The 19,681-nt window shown below is 51.9% G+C and overlaps 5 protein-coding genes across 5 annotated transcripts; 2 read left to right on the top strand and 3 right to left on the bottom strand.

Moving 5' to 3' along the window:
- Positions 1–1,054: 1,054 nt before the first annotated feature.
- Positions 1,055–4,404, top strand: GT037_011190 (uncharacterized protein; the record flags this gene model as incomplete). Its single annotated transcript, XM_038936237.1, has 3 exons — positions 1,055–1,133; positions 1,188–2,589; positions 3,339–4,404. 3 exons carry the CDS (start codon positions 1,055–1,057, stop codon positions 4,402–4,404), a joined length of 2,547 nt encoding a protein of 848 aa, XP_038781133.1.
- A 985-nt stretch (positions 4,405–5,389) lies between these two features.
- Positions 5,390–7,102, top strand: GT037_011189 (lipase 1 precursor; the record flags this gene model as incomplete). Its single annotated transcript, XM_038936236.1, has 1 exon — positions 5,390–7,102. One exon carries the CDS (start codon positions 5,390–5,392, stop codon positions 7,100–7,102), a length of 1,713 nt encoding a protein of 570 aa, XP_038781132.1.
- Positions 7,103–7,690: 588 nt separating this feature from the next.
- On the bottom strand, positions 7,691–8,533 carry GT037_011188 (uncharacterized protein; the record flags this gene model as incomplete). Its single annotated transcript, XM_038936235.1, has 1 exon — positions 7,691–8,533. The coding sequence occupies one exon, from the start codon at positions 8,531–8,533 to the stop codon at positions 7,691–7,693; it is 843 nt and encodes a 280-aa protein (XP_038781131.1).
- A 746-nt stretch (positions 8,534–9,279) lies between these two features.
- On the bottom strand, positions 9,280–9,477 carry GT037_011187 (uncharacterized protein; the record flags this gene model as incomplete). Its single annotated transcript, XM_038936234.1, has 1 exon — positions 9,280–9,477. The coding sequence occupies one exon, from the start codon at positions 9,475–9,477 to the stop codon at positions 9,280–9,282; it is 198 nt and encodes a 65-aa protein (XP_038781130.1).
- A 934-nt stretch (positions 9,478–10,411) lies between these two features.
- On the bottom strand, positions 10,412–19,381 carry GT037_011186 (phospholipid-translocating p-type atpase; the record flags this gene model as incomplete). Its single annotated transcript, XM_038936233.1, has 3 exons — positions 10,412–10,958; positions 11,023–15,403; positions 17,659–19,381. 3 exons carry the CDS (start codon positions 19,379–19,381, stop codon positions 10,412–10,414), a joined length of 6,651 nt encoding a protein of 2,216 aa, XP_038781129.1.
- Between the last annotated feature and the right edge of the window lie 300 nt (positions 19,382–19,681).

Below are 19,681 nucleotides of genomic sequence, written 5' to 3'. Positions count from 1 at the left end.
GTTTCAGCACGGTACAACAATGCTCGCCCTGGCCCCTGCCTTCATCTCACTCCGGCATGACGGCAGGATGTTCGCATAGCTTGTTGCAGCGATGAACCTCATCTCTTTTATGTCCTGATATATATTTAGCGACGCGGTACTGTTTATATGCATTGCCGTGACTGGCGTTTCCGGTTAGATTGGTTGGCCCCGGGGCTTCTTGGTTATGAGAAGACTGTGAATGCGATGAAGGGTGTTGATAGATACCCAATATGATATTAGTTTTTCGAGATTCATTCTCGACGTTTCATGTTGTTCTTTTCGATCCTTATTGATGTTCAGTATATACTGCCTTGTCTGCGTCTCCGACTTCATCTTCTGCACGCCTCTTTTTTCATTCTTTATACCAAAATGTCTCTGCTACGATTGCCAACTCATCAAACCCTTGTGGTTGAATGGTCATCTTTGAAAAATCTTCACCTCATATTCGTCCACGCAAGATGCAGATGCAGATGCAGAAGTGGGCGTGTTGCTGTGCCACACAAGCGGCTCGCTCACTGGGCGTCTAGTAAGCGCCCACCCCCTTCAGTATGCTCCTGGGACGATCATGCCTCATCGAAGATACAAGAAATTGCGTATAAGTAACCATAAGGATAAGAAAGGGCTTGTTGTGTCTCATCTCGTTTTTCTACCTTTAAGTGTATAACCATCCATGCCTTCGTTTATGTCGTTCCGCCGTGATCCAGCGTCCTCACACATTTCTTCTTCCACCCCATCACCAACACGCAAGACATCAGTTCCTCTTCACGTATTATGTGAAAGATGTCGCAAGTTGTCAAGAGAATGCAGTGCTTTGGATTGGTTGCAGAGACCCCATGGACAACCTCCTTCGTCGTGGCCTGCCTTGAGCTTATCTACCGTCACTCAACTTTCACAATCAGCGCTGTCTTGCCATTTTTGTAAGATGGTCTTTGCAAAGTTGCAGCTTGGAGCTGAACTCGGGATACGTCCTACCGGCAACGTAGGAGTGTATTTCCGCCCGGAAACGCAAAATGGAGCAGATCTTTTAGTCAGGATGGTTCTTGAGAAGGGGAAAACGAAGATGGCAGAGGAAGGGAAATCTTTTGCCACGTTCAGACTCCGGACTTACAATAGTGAGTTTAAGAGTTGCGTTTAATGTGCTTTCATAGGCTGATGATCGAGAGTAGACGCCAGCATAGGAGCATTCGACAGCCACGTTATCGCAAAGGAAGCACCGCTTCTTGCAAGCGATAACATGTCAAAAGCCAAACAATGGCTTCAAACCTGTATTGGAGGCCACAAAAACTGTAAAGAATTTCACAGGAGAACAATCAACACTCCCCAGCAACGACCAACGCGAGTCCTTGAAATTACAAAGTCCACCATCCACCTCCGTTGTAACATGCAAAACGAACGCTTCGACTACCTTGTCTTGAGCTACATGTGGGGAAACAACCACAGGCAACAGCTTCGCCTACTGCGATCCAACCTCAAAGACTTTCAAAAGGAGATTCCACGTGCGGAGTTTGAAGCCTCGGATGTGTATAAAGAAGCGATGCGCGTTACTCTTGCCCTTGGATACAAGTACCTTTGGATAGACAGTCTGAACATCATCCAAGACTCACCCGAAGACTGGGCCCACGAAGCGCGTCGCATGGCCATTGTGTACGGAAATGCAACGGCCAATCTCGCATTTCTCTTCCCGCCGCATTCGCCCACTAAACCCAACCAACGTGACGATCCGCGGGTTTGGAACCCATGTGTCTTCCGCGCTCCATCTTCGCAAACACCCGGTATATACTTAGAACACACAAAATCTTCTTTCCGCCGAGATTACGCACCAGAGGAGAAAGCCCAAGACTGGCTCGTGCAACGCAGTTGGCCTCTTTTCAACCGCGCATGGACATTTCAGGAATATCTCCTAGCACCACGGACTTTGCTTCTTGGCCACAAGAATCTCATGTGGCAATGTTCGGAAGGTTTCTACGATGAGATACTCGGTCCAATTACCGAAATGCATGCCACCACACTTCACGATCCCAAGCGCAGGGACAGAGGAAAATCGCGATACTTTCCCGAAACTATACATGAGCTGAGTGCCTTGACGAAGAAGAGAGGCAGTCTGAGTGAACCTGCGGTTTTGTCCTTTATGATGGATTGGCAAAATCTAGTCGACGAATATCGGTCACGCAAACTATCTTTTGGAAAAGACAGAATCGTTGCTTTTGCTGGTGTAGCGCGTGCATTTTCCAACTTGGGACAATTGACTTATCTAGCGGGATTATGGTGGGAAGTCATACCCATTGCACTCCTCTGGTATGTGGACAAGAAAATGGTACCGCTTGTTCGTCGTGAGAATGGACTGCAGAATGGTGGGTTACCTAGTTCGGTGTGGACAACTGAAATTGAAGAAAGTGTTGTCCAACCAGAACTACCGAGCTGGTCGTGGTTCTCGGTTCCCATATGGAGGTACTATCAACTGTACTTTCTATTTGGAGATGACGAGTTGGCGGTGCGGTGTAAAAGTTACAGCGAGCCGAAGCTTGTGTGCTGGGACGATGTCTTTTGGGCAGAAGTCAAGGGGTTTAGGTTTGCGGGACTGGCGAAGGATCGTGTACCGGAGGGAAGTTTGTTTGACTTTTCCGGCCTGCATGTCACGATTGCGGCGTTGGTTTTGCCTGTCAAGGCGGATTGGCCAGCTGATCTGGCGACACAGATGCGATGGCTGCAGCAACATACTGCTAGTTCTTCCGGAAGCAGTTTTCGTTGGGAACCAGTCTTGGAGTATTACCCTGATGATCCGGCTGGTCGTCCTTCGCCGCCTCGAAACGCAATCTATGCGTTGATGGCGGAGTTCCAGGTTGTGAGGACAGCGGGTAAAAATAACGTTCAGCGGCGTTTGGCTGGGCTGATGTTGGTGCCTGGAAGTAAAGAAGGAACGTGGAGGAGGGTTGGAGTGTGGAAGCTTAGAATTAATGTGGTCGATGTGCAAGTTAGCGGGGAGAATATCGCGGAGGTCGCGAAGAGGTGGAGGAAGTTGAGTGTGATGTGGAACAAGTGGCAGCATGTGTTGATTACTCTGGCATAGCCTTTGCCGAGAGATGTATGTAATGAATAGATGAGCAAGGGAATAATGAACATCCACAGGCAAGATACGTAATCTGATGTTTGAGGACGACAAAGGGCGCGTGGGCGACAACACTTGTACCTAAAGTTTGACTAGAAACCTACATTACCCTAGCTTCGCTACCGTTGCCTTGCGTGTGCTACTTGGATACCTCTAAGCCCTTGCATGACCTGGTTATGTACCCAATACCACCAAGTTCTTTTCCATTCAGGAATACGTACTCGTTTGGGCATCATCTGAAATACGGAAACGATGGGTGGCTCGGTCCTCGCTACCAAAGGAGGTGCCACTGCGGTCGAGTATATAACTATATCCAAGCTTTCCCATCTTTTCTCAACACACCCACAAAACGATTCTCGCACGAACTTCGGTTAGCTTCAGCGCACCCAGATACTGACGAGGACAACATCTCAAATTCTTGTGCCATGCAGCTTCCAATAGTGACGCCTAGATTCGACAATGCGAATGGTGATGGCCTGCATCTGATGCTCGACTTACCGACTGAGCTGCGATGCTATATCTTGGAACTGCTCATTATCGACGAGCAGTTCGAAGCTTACTATACACTTCTTGAACATCCAGAAATCGGAGAGGTAGTGCGCTGCAACTTCAACGCGCAGTTCAGGGCAGTCAAGCAACACAGCAATCTCGCTGCTCAGCTTCAGCAAATCCTGACGACTACTGTCTTAATATCAGCGCACACGAACAAGTTACGCTCACATGAGCTAGCGGAATTCCTCACAAGCAACCTCGTCGATGAGAAACCATACGTGTCCGTGGATAGCTCCAGCCAGTCTGTCGCCGTTCTCCGCAACTATCAAAAATACTTGGTCGATGCAGAAACCTTGACGGATCAATTCGCCAAGATAACGATAGGTAATGCTGCAGTTCGGTATGTCTCCGGAGACCTTCGTCGATACGGTGCCGACACCCTGTCTAAAGTCGAGCATCATCGTATACTCCGTGCCTTCCTTCGGCTACAGCTATATATTGAGATTCGGAAACTGTATGGAGTGAAGAAAAGCCTCAAACGAAAGCTTCGAGGCCTGTTCTCCTTATGGACGACCTGGGAATTCGACGAGGTCAGAAGCCTTGTCGAATGGATCAAGATCGAACGTTCAAGTCTACCGAAGCATTACGCCAGAAGTATTCGCAAGCTGTTTGCCTTAGTCGATGCCCACTTCTACAACGACATGGCTCCGTATGTCAAAGCTCGGCCAGACCCTATGCGCGACCGGCATCGGCGTTCTAAACTCGCCAAGAAGTCGAAGAGATGAAACGACACACCTGCGACACTTGGTGAGGGTAGAGCCGACGCGCGTAATGAAGACTGGAGACCTTTGGGATATACATCCGGATGTTATGCTGAGTACACTCAACGCGTATACCGAGAACACTTCCTCGCTGGAGGTTACCTATTCTGGTCTCGCTTCACTACCTCAGGATATGGGTGGTGGCATGAACGCAATATAACCTCCAATTTGCAGTCGCGATTTGGACAGGTATATGTTACGGAAAGGTTTTGGCGATCAAGATATGGCTAAGGTGTTCATGTCGGACTTTCGCAATCCGAAGATCTGGTGTTAGGGCTTCATCATGGGCGGAACACGATGTAAATACTCTGGTGTTCGATAGGTTTCCTAATTCCGTGAATGAGATTGTAAAGTGGCACTTGGGTTAGGTGCAGCTTGGCAATCCTCGCAATCTCTTAGCTCGCTTACATAACCATGTATGGTGTGGCTGTCAACCTCCCCGCGCGTTCGCTCCTTCGCATCAACGCATCAACATTCCATCTCAAACCGTCTCCTAGCGGAGCGGGGGCCGTGATTTGCGGACGAACATGATCGGTCGTCAGGCAAAGACCCTGAGAGTCATGGCGTCTTTCTGCTTCAAGTTAGGTTGGGCCCTATCCGCTCTGCCATGCCACCGTGAAACAGCTCAATCGCCGTATCGCTCAACGGCCCGACTGTGAACAACGCAGAAACATTAACGCACAATTTGCACGCTCATTCAGCGTGCGGACCGAACGCAACATGTATATGATTACCCAGCTATAACGGGCTTAATATGTTTCGAACGCTTCCATGAAGATCCGGAGGGGTGGGTTTATATGGCCACTATGGGTATGGAAAAAGCGATGCCACAGTCAATCGTTTCTACATTCGTTTTCTTCAGCTTTCGTGCCTTTGCGCACGTATCCATTCTTTCTTGGAGCACCGCTCATCCACATTCATTCCTATTTGATCAGTATTCATCTCGAAGATGAAGCATTTTCAACAATTACTCGCCGCCGGAGCGGGCTTCTTTTCGGTAGCGCACGCCGTCAACACTCTCGTCGATGTTGGCTACGCGAAGTATCAGGGAGCCGTCGTCGACTCAGAGCTCGGTGTTTCTGCTTGGAAAGGTATCCAGTATGCTGCACCACCTACTGGCGAGCGCCGATTTGCGGCACCGCAAGACCCTATTGTCTCCGGTCTCATCAACGCCACTAGACACGGCGCAACATGCCCACCTAGCCGTCCCGACGACTGGACTGTTTCCGGACCCAACGACCGCTTCACCATTGCTGAAGACTGTCTTTACCTGAGCGTGTATGCGCCTTCCAAGGCCCGCGTCGACTCGAAGCTGCCGGTTGTGGTGTTCTTCCAGGGCGGTGGCTTCTCGTCGCAATCTAGCGCGAACTGGGATCCCACTGAGATCGTGGCAGATGGCCAGGTCGTCTTTGTGCAATTCAGCTACCGCGTCGGCTTGTACGGCTTCCTCAGCAGCGAAGCGGTCAGAGCGGGAGGTGGCGATGTCAATGCTGGACTACGCGACCAGATCAAGCTCCTCGAGTGGGTCAAGGAGCATATCGACCAGTTCGGTGGTGACCCAGATCATGTTGTTCTTGACGGAGTCAGTGCTGGTGGATCGTCTGTTGCGCTCATGATGGCGGCCAACACGGGCAAGAAGCTGTTTGCTGGCGGTATCATGGAGTCGGGTGGCTGGGTCACGATGCGCACTCCGGAATTGGGCGAGGAACAATACCAGTGCTTGCTCGAAGACAAGGGTTGCGCCAATGCGACGGACGGCCTGTCCTGTCTACGTGCGTTGAACGAGTCGGCTATTCGTTCTTCCAACTGCTGGTTCAACCCCAACATCGATGGCGACCTCTACACCGATTCGCTTGTGAACCTCTTCGACCAGGGCAAGTACGCAAAGGTACCGACGATCATGGGCACCTGCGCTCAAGAAGGCACCAAGTACAACGCGCCAGAAGATCTCAACACTACAGCTGATGCAGTCAAATGGGTGGCCAACCAAGACCCAAGTTTGAGCAACTCTTCCATCTCGATCATCGATGATCTCTACATGAAGCCCGCGAAGCCTTCATTTCCCGGCAAGGGACTCTACTGGCGCCACGCTGCTGACGCCATCGGTGATATCGGAACTCACTGCCCAACCCGCAACATCCAGAACGCGATCGCACGCGACGACGTACCCACATACAACTACAAGTATGCCGTGCAGGATCCAACCGACGAGGCAGCCGGCTATGGTGCCTGGCACACCGTCAACGCATACGCTTTCTGGGGCGTGAACCGCACCGACGGCGGCGAACCACCCAGCTACTTCACCACCAACGCGCCCATCATTAAGCAAGTGCGCAGCTACTGGACCAGTTTCATCCGCAACCTTGACCCCAACACCGACCGCGCCAACCGTGCTGTTGAGTGGAAGCCGTACACTGGTGCCGATTCGCGCGAGAGGCTCTTCATACAGACGAACAACACGAAGATGGAGCGTATGAGCCCTGCGCAAGCGTTGAGGTGCGATGTTGTCAGACCGATGAGCGATAATCTTGGCAAGCCGGTTGGAAAGGGTGTCGTTACGGAGTTCGATGCGGAGTTGGCGAGGAAGGTTAATGTGACTAGTGACAGTACCGCATGGAAGAAGGGGAAGAAGCAGGCAAGGAACTTTGCGCTGAACTACTGAGCGGCAAACATTATATCGGTATCTCTGCTCCCTAGATTAGCTTCGTGACATTCTGTCTTGTCGCTATACATATTCTTCAACTCTTGTTTCATTCTACTTTACTTTAGATTCGGCAATGGCCATATAGCCAACATCTTACAAGTGTTCGTACGTACATGATCTCTCATATCTCGCTCGACGGGTGCAAAGCAAAGTTACTTATGAGTGAAGTATGATCCATGTATTCCACTTTGTTCAATTTTCTTCCATAGGTCCTTGAGTAATATCACTAGTGTCATTGATTATCCTAGACCTTGTTGCGAACTATGGGTTGAAAGGAGAACACAATAATCGGCCGTAGTAGACATCTGTATCTTTACTCACCCCAATTCCTTAGCACTCAGAGAGTATACGCTGGATTGTTCATCAAGATAGAATGAGATATAGGAAACACCAAGAGTACACAGCATGTTCGATCTCCAAACTTCCAATGGAGAAGGTATCTTTTGTAACCGACTACTAAGTCTTCATATTCTCATACTCATATGAACAAGGAAGGTTTCGTGGAGCTCTTGGATGAGTTTCCAATGGGAATGCATGCACTCATGCTCAAACCAAAGTAAGGGTCTCAACCTTTGATCCTTGGAGGCGCAGAAACATGGAACCCTTGTCTTCTGAGAGAGTTTCTTCTGCAATCATCATGGATACCAAAGGAAGACCTAAGCCAGTACGCCTCGCTGTCGCTTCCCAGTAACCCAGTCGCTTCCATGTGTTCTCTTCTACTGCGGGCCCCAATACCAGTCCTTTGAAACGATAAATTTCGGGCGTTGTATTGAATGTCTCCTCGACAAGAGCTACGCGGAATATGGTCGGGACTCGATGCAAGTTTCTGTGATCATCGAAATGGAAATTTACGAACACAGGCTCGGACAGACGCTTCTCGCCAGATTGAAATAGTGACTCCAATTGTGAATCTAGCTGTGACTTTAGTCGCGCTTCTACGATGCTACAGAGGAGCATGTCTTCTTCCAACTCTTCATCTCTCGGTAACAGAAGGTCGAGCGTTATGAATTCGAGCGTGATTCGCAGGCCCAAGAAGTCATAATAAGCTGTTGGAGGGAGAGTATCCACAGGCGCGTTGGGCCATGTGAAATGTAAGAGCTTGGCGACTGAGAGGGGACGGCGTCTCATATAGCTTGCCCAATGAAAACTGTGGCCAAAAGGGATGATTCGGTCCAAGTGGCTCGAGTAGAGAGAACCGGCGAAGAATGACCACGTCGGCGCGGACTCCAGCACTGGCTCCTGAGGTATCGGTGATGTGGCTTCTGAATCATTGGCCGGGTCATGTATAGACCACAGCAGTGAGTGTGGTAGATGTTCCTTCCACATTCCGGCTAGATAGGTCAGCCCGTGTTCGGCTTGAAACGCTTGTGCTATCCCAACAAAAGCCATGATCCTATCGCTTGACTGCGTGAGATTTCTCCGTCTATACTCGTTGATCAAGATTATCCAATTAGAGAGAGTTTCATAGTGAATTCCGTCACTTTTGATTTGGCCTGGTTTTGGTGATGTTCCATCCAGTTCGTCAACGTGCCGAGGCGATAAGAGTGATTTATTGGAGGCGAACACTTGGGATATTCTGCGAATCCGTTGACATGTTCTGGAAATGCCACCTACATCACCAGCCAATTCGTCACAAAAGTGCTCTGCACACTCCCACTTTATAGTGCGATCCCCCCAGAAGACGGTGCGGGGACTCAAAACCTGTTCTTGTAACGTCCATGCTCTCGAGGATAGCGGCCAGCCCTGATGTATCGAATTTGTACTTTGCTGTACATTAAAAGATTCAATTACTATACCTCGCATAACTCGTGGACCTCGTGGAAGTCCCCTCACTTGAAAGGGTTCGCCGATGATGCAAGGAGTTGACGCTCGTGGATCTTCTCGACGCCAAGAAGAATCATAGCTGCCATCCGGCGGCATTACGATTGCGATTGTACAAACAGCGTTGTTATATACCGCAGACATCATGCTCGCTTCCGCTGTCCAATCAGATCCGGAGTCTTGTATGATACAGAGTGAATCGATCCACAAGAACTTGAAGCCGAGATAGCGGGTGATTCGAATGGCTTCCGTGAAAATGTTTGGAAGCATATCCAGAGGTATAGCCTTTTGGAAATCCTGGAGTTTTGAAGACATCAGTTTAAGCTGCTTTGAGGCATCTTTACCCCACATATGACTAAGGGCCAGATACGTAAAATCATGTATGGCCTGCACATCGCACCGCAATCTAATACCATTGTCGCTGAGCTCAAGGACTCTTGTCGGTCGATGTCCTTTTGTTTCAAGCCTTGAACACCAACTGTTACAGCTACGATGCTTTGAAGTGCAGGCATCTAGCCATCTTCGTATCTGAATCAAGTTGTCCGTCGGCTGGCGTGGAACATGTTGTGCGACGAACGGAGCATCGAATATGTTGTTTGAACTCTCTAAGAATAGGTCAGATAAATCATTCAGAGATAACAGAACTCATCTCACGAGTGAAAGATCCAAAATGGAATCTGATAGGCCCTCGGTAGCCGATTTTCGTCCACATATGAGTTTCTAAGTTGGGTCCACCGGAGCCACTGAGCCGAAATCCAACGGAAACATGTTCTGGTAGGCTATTGTCGTTTCCTAGTCTTGAACATACCATCTCGCAAAAATGACAAGACTTCCGGTACTTTGAAAAGTCTGCCAGCGTGTATGATCCAACTTTCCGGGGCTTGAAATGATGACTTTGAGCTTCTTTAAGCCACGTATACACGTCTGTAAAAGTATCAAACATTCGCTGGCACCGAGCGCAGAGCCGATGCAGCAGCACCGATCCTTCCGGACAAAGTTCTTCCTCTAATCTCATCAGCAGTTGCTCCTCAGCAGGATCTCCATCGTCGCTCAGGCTCCGAGGATCCGCCGACGTCCCATACATAATATCCATTTGCGCCGAGCAGGAAGAAGAACGAGGACATGAAGCGGGGGAAAAGTGAGGGTAACAAACATGCAGCGCGTGCGGCTGAAGATGACATGTTAGTCAACAGCTTATTAAGCTGCAGGACGGGAAACAAGTGACGATGCGGCCGAGCTTGGCGACATGTGCACCGCCATAGGCTGGACAAAATGCTGAAGGTAATAGTACAGATTCGCAATGATACTGTCGACATCGCAAAGTCCCAGTTGCTTGCAATCTTTGGCGATCGAAACAAACAGAGAAGGAAATATATATCCATGAAATCATAATCTCGTCCAAGGACATGCGCTGAAACGCAAAAGAAGAGACAAGTCTTCCGTCAACTACGTCGTCTTCACATCCCCAAACCCACGACTCAACATCCTATTGACATCACCACCATCCTGCGGCCCAGCACCACCATCCTCCACCCGATTCCTAATCAAATCCTTAATCTCTCCCTCCCTCCTCCTCTCCTCATTCTCCCTCTCGACCTCACTCAGCCCAACCTCACTTCCCACCTTCCCACCCTTCCCCTTCTCCCTATCCCACCCCTGCTGCAGCTCCCCGGCCGCCGCCTCTTCAAACCTGCGCTTAACACCAGCATCCTTCTCCAGAGCCTGGAAAACATCTTCATCGCTCGTCCACCACGCCGCCATACCACTCTTGACCGCCAACTCAAACACCATGACAGAGAGGAGGATGAGCACGAGAGCAAGCCACCAAGACCAACTCGCGCCAAAACCACGCAAGAAGGTGTCGCGGACATAGTAGATTTTGTTTTCGGGATTGTACAACGAGGAGAGGATAATGTTCCAGAGGAACCAGCCGCCAATCGACAAGATGAGAGCGACAGCGTTTGTCGCTGTTTTGGACTGCGTTTCTATGAATCTGTGTGTGGGGGATATGTTAGCAAACCGAGTCCTCCATGGGGGAACGGAGGGGGGATACATACTGCATCTTCAACGCGATCAACCACACCGCCGCCGTATACGTAATACTCCCAAGAGCAAAGATGGAGTTATCCTCCGTCCACGCCGCATCCCCATACAACCCCAACATGACGTAATAAACCACCATGGCCTCCGCACTCGCCATGAACATCCAAGCGAGATAAACGCGAAAGTTGAAACCACCGTTGCGCTGCCCGATCGTATACAACTCGGGCACCGCCAACAGCGTACTCGCGCTCAAATCCTTTTCAAACACGCCCATGAAGATGACGGGTAAACTAGTAAACAGCGTATTGAACATACTCAACGACCACGACTCATACAGACTAGTACCCGTATAACCCACCTTCATTTGAAACAAGGCTTGCGTGAGGTAGAAGAGCAATTCCTTCCAGAACGTGCCGACGGTATACTTGCACGTGCGAATATAATTCCACCTGCCATGCACTAGCAGGAGCTTGACGAGGAACCTAAACTGCGCGATGCTGTAGTCTGACGTGCGGGCTGCTTGGAGACCTTCTTTGCCCGTGATGCCGATGCCGACGTGGGCTTCTTGTATCATGGCGATGTCGTTTGCGCCGTCGCCGATGGCGAGGGTGATTGACTTCTTGACGCGTTTGCGGATCGACTTTACGAGTTGGGCTTTTTGGCTGGGGGACGCGCGACAGCATATGACCGAGTCGGCGAGGATGGCGAGTTCGTGGAACAGTGTGTCGAGCAGGTCGTTGTCTGTGATTTTAGACAGCGTTTGGCCGTCTACGACTACGACGGAGTGGGCGACGGTGCCGGCTGTCATGGCCGTTCTGGCGGAGCTGATGGCTTGTTCGACGAGTCCGGTTTCGTGGTCGAGAACGGTGACGGCGCTGAATTCTTTGATGAGCCGGCACGAGTAGCCAATGTTGATGGCGGTTTCTCGCTTGTCGCCTGTCAGCATCCACATTTTGATCTTGGCCCTGCGCAGCTTGTCAATCGCCTCAGGTACGCCCTGCTGCAGTTTATCCTCAATAGCGGTAGCGGCGCATAGATCGAGGTCTTGTTCAATCACATCACCTGCTTCTTCGATGAGCCGCGTCCGGTCCACGAGACTGGTTGTTGCGTCGAGGTACCCTTTTTTCCAGGACTGGTACTCGGATTCGTGGAGGAAGCGGTAGCCGTAGAGCAGGGTTCGCAGACCTTCTGTGGCAAACTCGTTGATGTGCTGGAGACAGCGTTCGATGACCGCGGTGTCGTCGCCCGCGATGCCTTCGTCGACCATGGCTTCCATGTCTTCCCAGCCAATCTGCATCGAGCTGCGTGCTGATGAAAAGGCCATGCTGAAGCGGTCCAGGCCTGATTGGCGGGGTGTGTGTGTCGGTGTCTGGTACGGCGTATCTTCATCGAGAGACGACATGTCCATGCGGTCATTCTCACGCTCGCGTAGCCACTGATCCACTTCATCTCTCGCTGACGCAGAGCCTCCTCTGCCCACACTAGGAGCGAAAGACGGGCGGCCCAGATTCAAACTAGCCCTCGCAGCCTGACCGAGCGTCATACTCCTTCGGCCACCAACGCTGCTCAGACGACCAGCCACACTACTCCGCCGCTCAGCATGTTCGCTCATACGCGCAATCGCATGCTGAGCCTCCATGCTCTTCCGGATATTAGCCCGCCGCTCAATCTCAACCATCTTCTTGTTCGCGAGCGTAGCTAGCTTCAACCGCTGCATGACGATGGAGTCTGCGCCCTTACAGATGATGCATATGCGGCCATCTGGGAAGCGGAGAATGATCGACATGCGTTTTCGTTTGCTCGAGAACTCGATAACGTCTAGTATCTCGTAGACCTCTGAGACTGGCTCGCCATCGGGTCCCGCCGGCATGATCTTGAGGGTGATGGTGTGAACGTCGCGGTTGATAAGTAGGAATCCCATGTCTTGTGCTGCTTGTACGAGTGCGAGTTCATCTGGAGACGAAGCCATGAAGTGTGTCTTACCATCCTCCTGAACCTCAGGCAGACAAGTGTGGCACAAGGCCAGGGAGAGAAGGAACATCCTCGCTTTCTTCGAGAACGGCGTATGAGGTTTCCTCTGGATATACCTCAGCATATCCTGCGTACGCAGCTCGCGGGATGTCTTTCCTGGTTTCGCGCTCGATCGCCAATTCGACGGGCCGCCTTCCCCAGGGCTCTCCAACTGCTCGACTGTTTCAACGACGGGCTCTTCGCCCGCTGCATCTTTGGCAGATCTCATACTCTTCCTGTTTTTCACGGGCTGCTTCCCCTTCTTCCTCGTCTTGTGGATCAACTTCTTCTTCCCCTCTTCCTTCAAGTCTGCATCATGCAACCAGCTCACGCCCGCTACACTCAACTTACGGAACTTCATCGAGTTATCCGTCAGCGTGCCCGTCTTGTCCGAGAAGACATAGCTAATCTGGCCCAACTCCTCGTTAATGGTCGACGTGCGCGGTTCACACGGCGTATCGGAGATGGGGTCGTACATATCAATATCCGTATGTAGAAAGAACATTTGCGCCAACTTGACGATTTCCAGACTCACGTAGAGAGACAAAGGAATCATAGTGTTGAACATGATGATGAAGGAGGTGAAGCTGGGAAAAAATGCGACAGAGGAGCCACGTAGATACCACATGTCGTCTTCGTTCCTCTGCCAGATCTTGTAGGCCACGGCATTGAAGATTGACAAAGCGATGACGAAGACGACGATGAGAATGACGATGCGGTTGACCAGGCCTTGGAGTGCTGGTGCTTTGATCCTAGGGTTCTTGTTCGAGTTCATGCGGATGCGACATTCTTCTCCAGAGTAAATGACCATGCCAATCGCATCTGGTGTGTTTCGCAGGATGCTACCTCGGAAGATGATCTCGCTGAGCGTAAGTGGCGCTTGCTTCCCGTCGACCACGACGCGTCCTTCGAAGCTGTACAAGTCGCGGTTGGGATCCTCGACAACGAACTCGGCATCGGTTCTCAGGACGTCTTCCTGGTCTATAATCGTCTTGGAAATCGAAGCCGTCGTCTGCTTGCTTTTCAGATTCGTCTCGCCATCCAGCGCCATCGTCTCAACAAACGCGACATTGTTTTCCCCGTTGGTATGGAGAAGCGCCAGATCAGCAGGCGCAGCGTCGTTTCTCTCAAGCTTGATGACATCTCCAACGTTGATATCCTGCCACTTGATCGTCTCCCAGCGCAACCCCTCGGACTCTGGTGAAACAACACTGCCACCATCCACGGAGTGGTCTTTCGCCCCACCAACAGCAGCAGCGACATTGGAAGCACGACTCGCTCTCAGGACCTTTGCTTCTCTCTTATTCTCCTCCTGGTCCGCTCTCCACCGTCTCAAATCGTCATACCCTTCCTTGGCAATACTCAACGTAACAAAAAACAGCAACGGAACAATCGTCGTAAACTGGCCCGTAGTACTCAGCCCGGGTATCATCTGCAGAATCGAAATCACCAAGAAATAAAAGTTTGCCAGTTTGGAAAACTGCGCGACCAACTGCCGCGGGATAAAGTTCCATGCCGAGTAGCGGGTGGATCGGATCCAGTTGCTAGTGTAGGGCTGGGAAGTGCGTTCGTCGATGAGAGGGTCGGTCGAAGGACGAGTAGGGTCGAGGGCGATGTGGCGGCCGTCTTTGCTAGGCGGCACGTCCTTTATCCTAAAGATGAACTTGCGAGCTTGTTCTGCCACATCCTTCATCTCCCTGACCAAGTTCGCTCTCCGACTCGCCGTCTTGCGGTTCTTCCACGAGGCATAGGCCGGAAGCGCGATTGGCCCTTCTCCCAGCTTCTTATTCGAGATATCCGAGGCTGAACTCGCATAATCCAAATGCTCGGGCGTGACGGCGATGACGGCATCTCCGCTCTTAGGCGACGAAGCATAGCCGCTGGTAACTTCTGCATGATGTCCCATTCTAGCCTGCGATTGCGATCTTCCAATCCCTTCTTCCAGCTCGATATGTGTATCTTCCTCCTTTGTCGTATCGTGAACGTTCTTCCGGAACAGCGCGCTGCGGAGCGAGTATCCGCGGTTCCTCGACGTCGGCGACAGCGGTGATCGATTGACGGCATTGCGTGGGGAGCGTGAGGATGAAGCTTCAGCTTCAGCCTGCGCCAGAGCCAGATCTTGAGGAGAAACCTCGCGCGTATTCACCGTCAGATCCGGTATCCCAGGCTTCTGCTTCTCGCCGGCGCCCCTCCCAGCTCGTGTGTTCTCATCCTTGCTACGTGCATTGCGTTCGATGTCAGTCGAGAATCGTACTCGCGGTGACTCGTCGGTCGTAAGGCGCGCGATGCTCGGTCGCTCCGCATTCTCTACAGCTGAAGTCCTGGAGCGTGGCTCGTCTCTGGTACTCTCGATCGTATACGGTGCGTTTGTGTTTGCGCCTTGGGCTGCGCTTCGTGTCGTCGGTGCGAGATCGTCTTCGTCGTGCGATGCGGAATGACGCCTTCTTATTCCTCCCCCGACGTTCCCTCCTCCGCTCGCATCCCCACCTCCACTTCCGCTACCTCCAATCCCAGCATTCGATGCATCGGGCGCATGCGACATGATATCCAGTCATTCCCCTATACGTCGTGTACGATTGTTGTCCTTGGGCAGCGGCAGATCGTGAGCTTCTAGCCTTGGGGGAAATACCCAGCCTTGCCGCAGCACACGGGTCTAGCGGCTTGTCCAACACGGGTATTACGACGTCAATGCCTCTTGGTGCGTCTTGGAAGCGACGAAATTACGCGGCGTCAGCGATACTGCGCATCGCAGCAGATACGTTGCTTTGCGCCAACACAAGACTGCGGTGATGTAAACAGCTGGCAATCCCAGTCCTGGTGGTTCAATCCGTCAGTCAGTCCATGCGCCGGCAACGCGGGCTGGGATCAAGATCCAGCTGTTTCTGCCACCCATGCAACCAATCCAGGCTATTCTGGGATTGACGTAGTGTATCGGGACAACTCCGCTCTCACTCCACGCCGGGTGGCCGCTATGCCCACGCGAAGTGCGTTGCCCCTCCATGTGGGTTGAGGGCTTGCATATGCGCGAATGCTCGGGCGCTTCCCCAGAAATATGTCTGCTTTTCTCGTAGCTTAGACTAGCCGGATCAGCAAAATGGAAGACCATTCCCTGTACAACGCCATCCATGGGGCGCGCTCAGTCATAGGGCAGAATCGGGCACCTTCCTGGCAAGCGCTCTATCTGCCCTTCTGCAGTAACACAATAGTAGTTCCAAGATCTTGTCCTAAGATATCAGGTCACTCCGGAGAACCTGTCATATCTCTGGATATCATCGTTATTATTTTCGAAGGGTCTTCCTCGTCTTTGGCAGGAGTATAGCGTAGTAGGCAATTTTGCATCCTATCTGGATTTCCCTACCTAGGTATGACCCGAGCGCGCGTAATCGTCCAACCCGCAAGTGACCGGAACACCAGTCGTCCACTTGCTCGAATATACTCTTATTTGCACACAGCAGGATGTTTGCTACAATCCACAGCGGTCCTACCATTCATACAGCCTTTGTACTCTCCGTCCAGCCCAGCTCAACTTTCCCCCCATCCACCCCCGCCCACCCATGCACATGCGCGAATAGCTCAGCCGCTTCTTCCCCAAAAGTCATGTCTGCTTTTCCCATAGTTCTGATCAGCAACACGGCAGAAGCGAAGATCCCCCGCATACTTCCCCAGATGCAAGTGCAGGTGGGTAATAAAAAAAAAACCGCCTCTTTGGTGGCTGACGCGCCAACGCAAGTCACATCACAGACGAGTGGGTCTGGGACAAAAAAACGGCCAGTCCTGGCTACTGCAGCGAACGACATTGTCACATTTAGAGTTGGGAAGAGAGTGCGCAGCTGTGCCAACGCTCCCACCAATCGGCCTCTAGTCATGTGACGGCGATATAACATAATGAGGATTGTGAGATTGGAACTCTATGGAAGATTGATGAGTTGCTGATTCAGTTGACATGAGAAGACTTGCTTCAAGGGCACGCCTCAAGAACAGGGAGTGGAGAAAAAGGCTATACGGATGCAGTTCTTTTTGGCCGTCTCAATTGCACACCATGTATACACACACTCACACACACACTCACACACACGCACACAAAAACGCAACTAAAGTGAATATACTTTGCTCCCAGAACCGTGGCCCTTTTTGAACCAACCTATGCTAATAATGCTGCCGACTCCCAAATGATATGGTATCGTTTCGTTGCCTCTCTCTCTCTCTCTGCCTTTCCACACCATCTCCCCCCTCCTGTCTCCAAAAGTGATCCAACGCCCTTAGATTTCCTCCTCGCTCCCTCGCATTCTGTGGTATCCGGTATTCGTATCGCTCATTAAGTTCTGAAAGATTATGATTGACAAAAAAAAAAGGGAGGGAAAAACGAAAAGACAGGACATAGAAGAAAATCCAGCGCCGTGCAGTATGCAAGCCAGAAAAGATTTCCGACAACAAAAGGATGATATGATTGATCAAGGAAAATTGGAAAGAAAAGGGTGGGTGGGAATTATAGAATAATACTCTCTCTCTCTCTTTCGTCCATAAACCCCCTTTTCAACTCGCGGCAACACACCAGTGCCGATGGAAAACCCAAGCACTCTTCTGGCATTCTTTACTGCAGTACTTTGTCCTCCTGCAGCGGCGGCACTTGGCAAACTGACGGGTATATTCTTCCCATCGGCCGCACTGGTAGTATGCGCATTGCCTGATACCACCCCTCGAGTCGTCTTTCCGACATAGGTTGCGCATAACAACGCTAGCCCAGTACTGCATGTCGGATGTGTGGTGTCGGACGGTAAATTGCTCAACGAGGGGGAAGATGTTGAAGTCATCTGGGAGTTCGTATTCTTCGAGTTCTTCTTCCTCCTCTCCTTCTGCGGATGTTTTGGGTGTTTTGACTTCGCCGTCGAGGAGCTCATCGGCAATCTTTAGTTTGGGTACGAGATGGGATTTCTGGAAGTAGGTCCGGAGGTTGCAGTATTTTGACACGTAGGCGAGAAGCTGGAGGGACATGAGGACGTCTTCGTCACGAGGCATAGCTGCGAGCACACTAGCTGATGCATTACGTTCTTGCTGGTATCGTGGTAGCCAAGGAGGCGGCGGGTTGGTGTTTACGACGTTGATAGTCGGTTGCATAGGAGAAAAGCCAGTGATTGGGTTGTTGGGCGGTGTGTTGGTGGGGTTGATTAGACTTCCATCGAGAGCAGGACGGTGGGTAATGTTGAACGTCTCGTTGTTCTCATCTGTGCCTTCTGAAGGGGCAGCGATAGGAACCGGTGTGTTGCCAGCATCCAGCATCTCTGCATTATCGACAATGTCAGCCATGTTGATTTCATTATTCTGTATGCCGACGATTGGCTCGTTTACAGACGGACCAGCCGCTGTGGCAGCCTCTGCGGACATGTCATCTTGTTGTGCCTCCAAGTCCGACTCTCCCGATACAGACAATTGGTGTCGAATGGATGGGCGGCGACGTGTTCGGGCCAGCCCCGCTCTTGGGCTTGTCTGGCGTGCTTGTGGGGCGCTCGGGGTTGTCGGTGACTCTGGTTGGGAAGTGATCTCCCCTTGCAGGGCGGGGAGCATGGAAGGCAGTCGATCAGCATCTCGCACCGGCCGTAGCGCAAAAGCATCGGGAGCCGGTTCCATGGAAGGTAATGCGGTGACCAATGGCTGACCCAGATTACGCGTGTTGTTGCCGGGAGCGCCAAAGAGCTGTGGCCGCCCTTCGTGGCTGCGATGGTGATGGTGGTGGGCAGGTCGACCACGTGTAAATGTCGTCCGCTCGGGAGGGGAGCTCAGTGAGAATGCAGGAATGGGGTTCGCGTCGCCCAGAGATTCGGCTGGCTGTGGTATCTCAATCGGAGGCGGTATGATGCGTCGTGTTCGATCAGCTCGGTGTCCGGAGCTTGAGGCAACCTCGCCAGTCCGCGACGAGTGGTGTCGGCTCGATGCACCGAGACGTGCAGACTTGTGGATTTCAGCTTCGGCTCGTGCCCTCATCTTGTCGACGACCTTGATGTAGTTGTCGAGAATGGATGCGATGACAGGCACCATGTCGGCTTCGACAACACGCGTCCTGACGTTCTCAGAGCCACGCACGCCGATGTTGAAGATGCACTGGAAGGCCAGGTTCCACTTCCACATGTCCATCATGTCCTTGCTCCGGCCCTCTTTGAGGATGCATATCAGGCGTTCGATGCCGCCATCGACGGTGAGAATATCGCGTATGCGTGCCGAGGACGTGGTGAGGTAGGCGAGGTGGTTCAGCGAGTTGATGAGCGGGAGGGTCGATGTGCAGTCGAGGGCGCGGCGGTCGTAGAGGGCGGTGGTGATGCCAACCGAGGCCTTGTTGGCGTTGGGGATGCTGAAGTTGACTTCGCGCATGTTGGGTGCTGTGCGGTGCCGTGGATGAGCGGATGGGAAGGAGCTGGGCGGGCAGCAGCCAGTTGTTTGTTGTTGGCTCCGGCTCTGACTGAGGCTTTGGAGGGGCCCGTGTGGTGGTAGTGGTGGTGGTTGAAGAGCCGCTCGAGGGTGGGAGAAAGCCGACGGGGTCGTATCACACGACTAACGACGACCGGACTCGGGCGAGACGGGGCTGATGGCTGAGCAGCCAGTCAGGCAGGCAGTGATGGGCAGCGCAGAGGGATGGCGATGGTTGTCGACGGCGTCGACGGGAGATGAGGC

This window comes from Alternaria burnsii (genome assembly GCF_013036055.1).
Source record: "Alternaria burnsii strain CBS107.38 chromosome Unknown 28, whole genome shotgun sequence".
Taxonomy (NCBI): Eukaryota; Fungi; Ascomycota; class Dothideomycetes; order Pleosporales; family Pleosporaceae; genus Alternaria; species Alternaria burnsii.
Note: the sequence above shows the minus strand (reverse complement) of the source record. Positions and strands in the feature narration are given on the sequence as shown.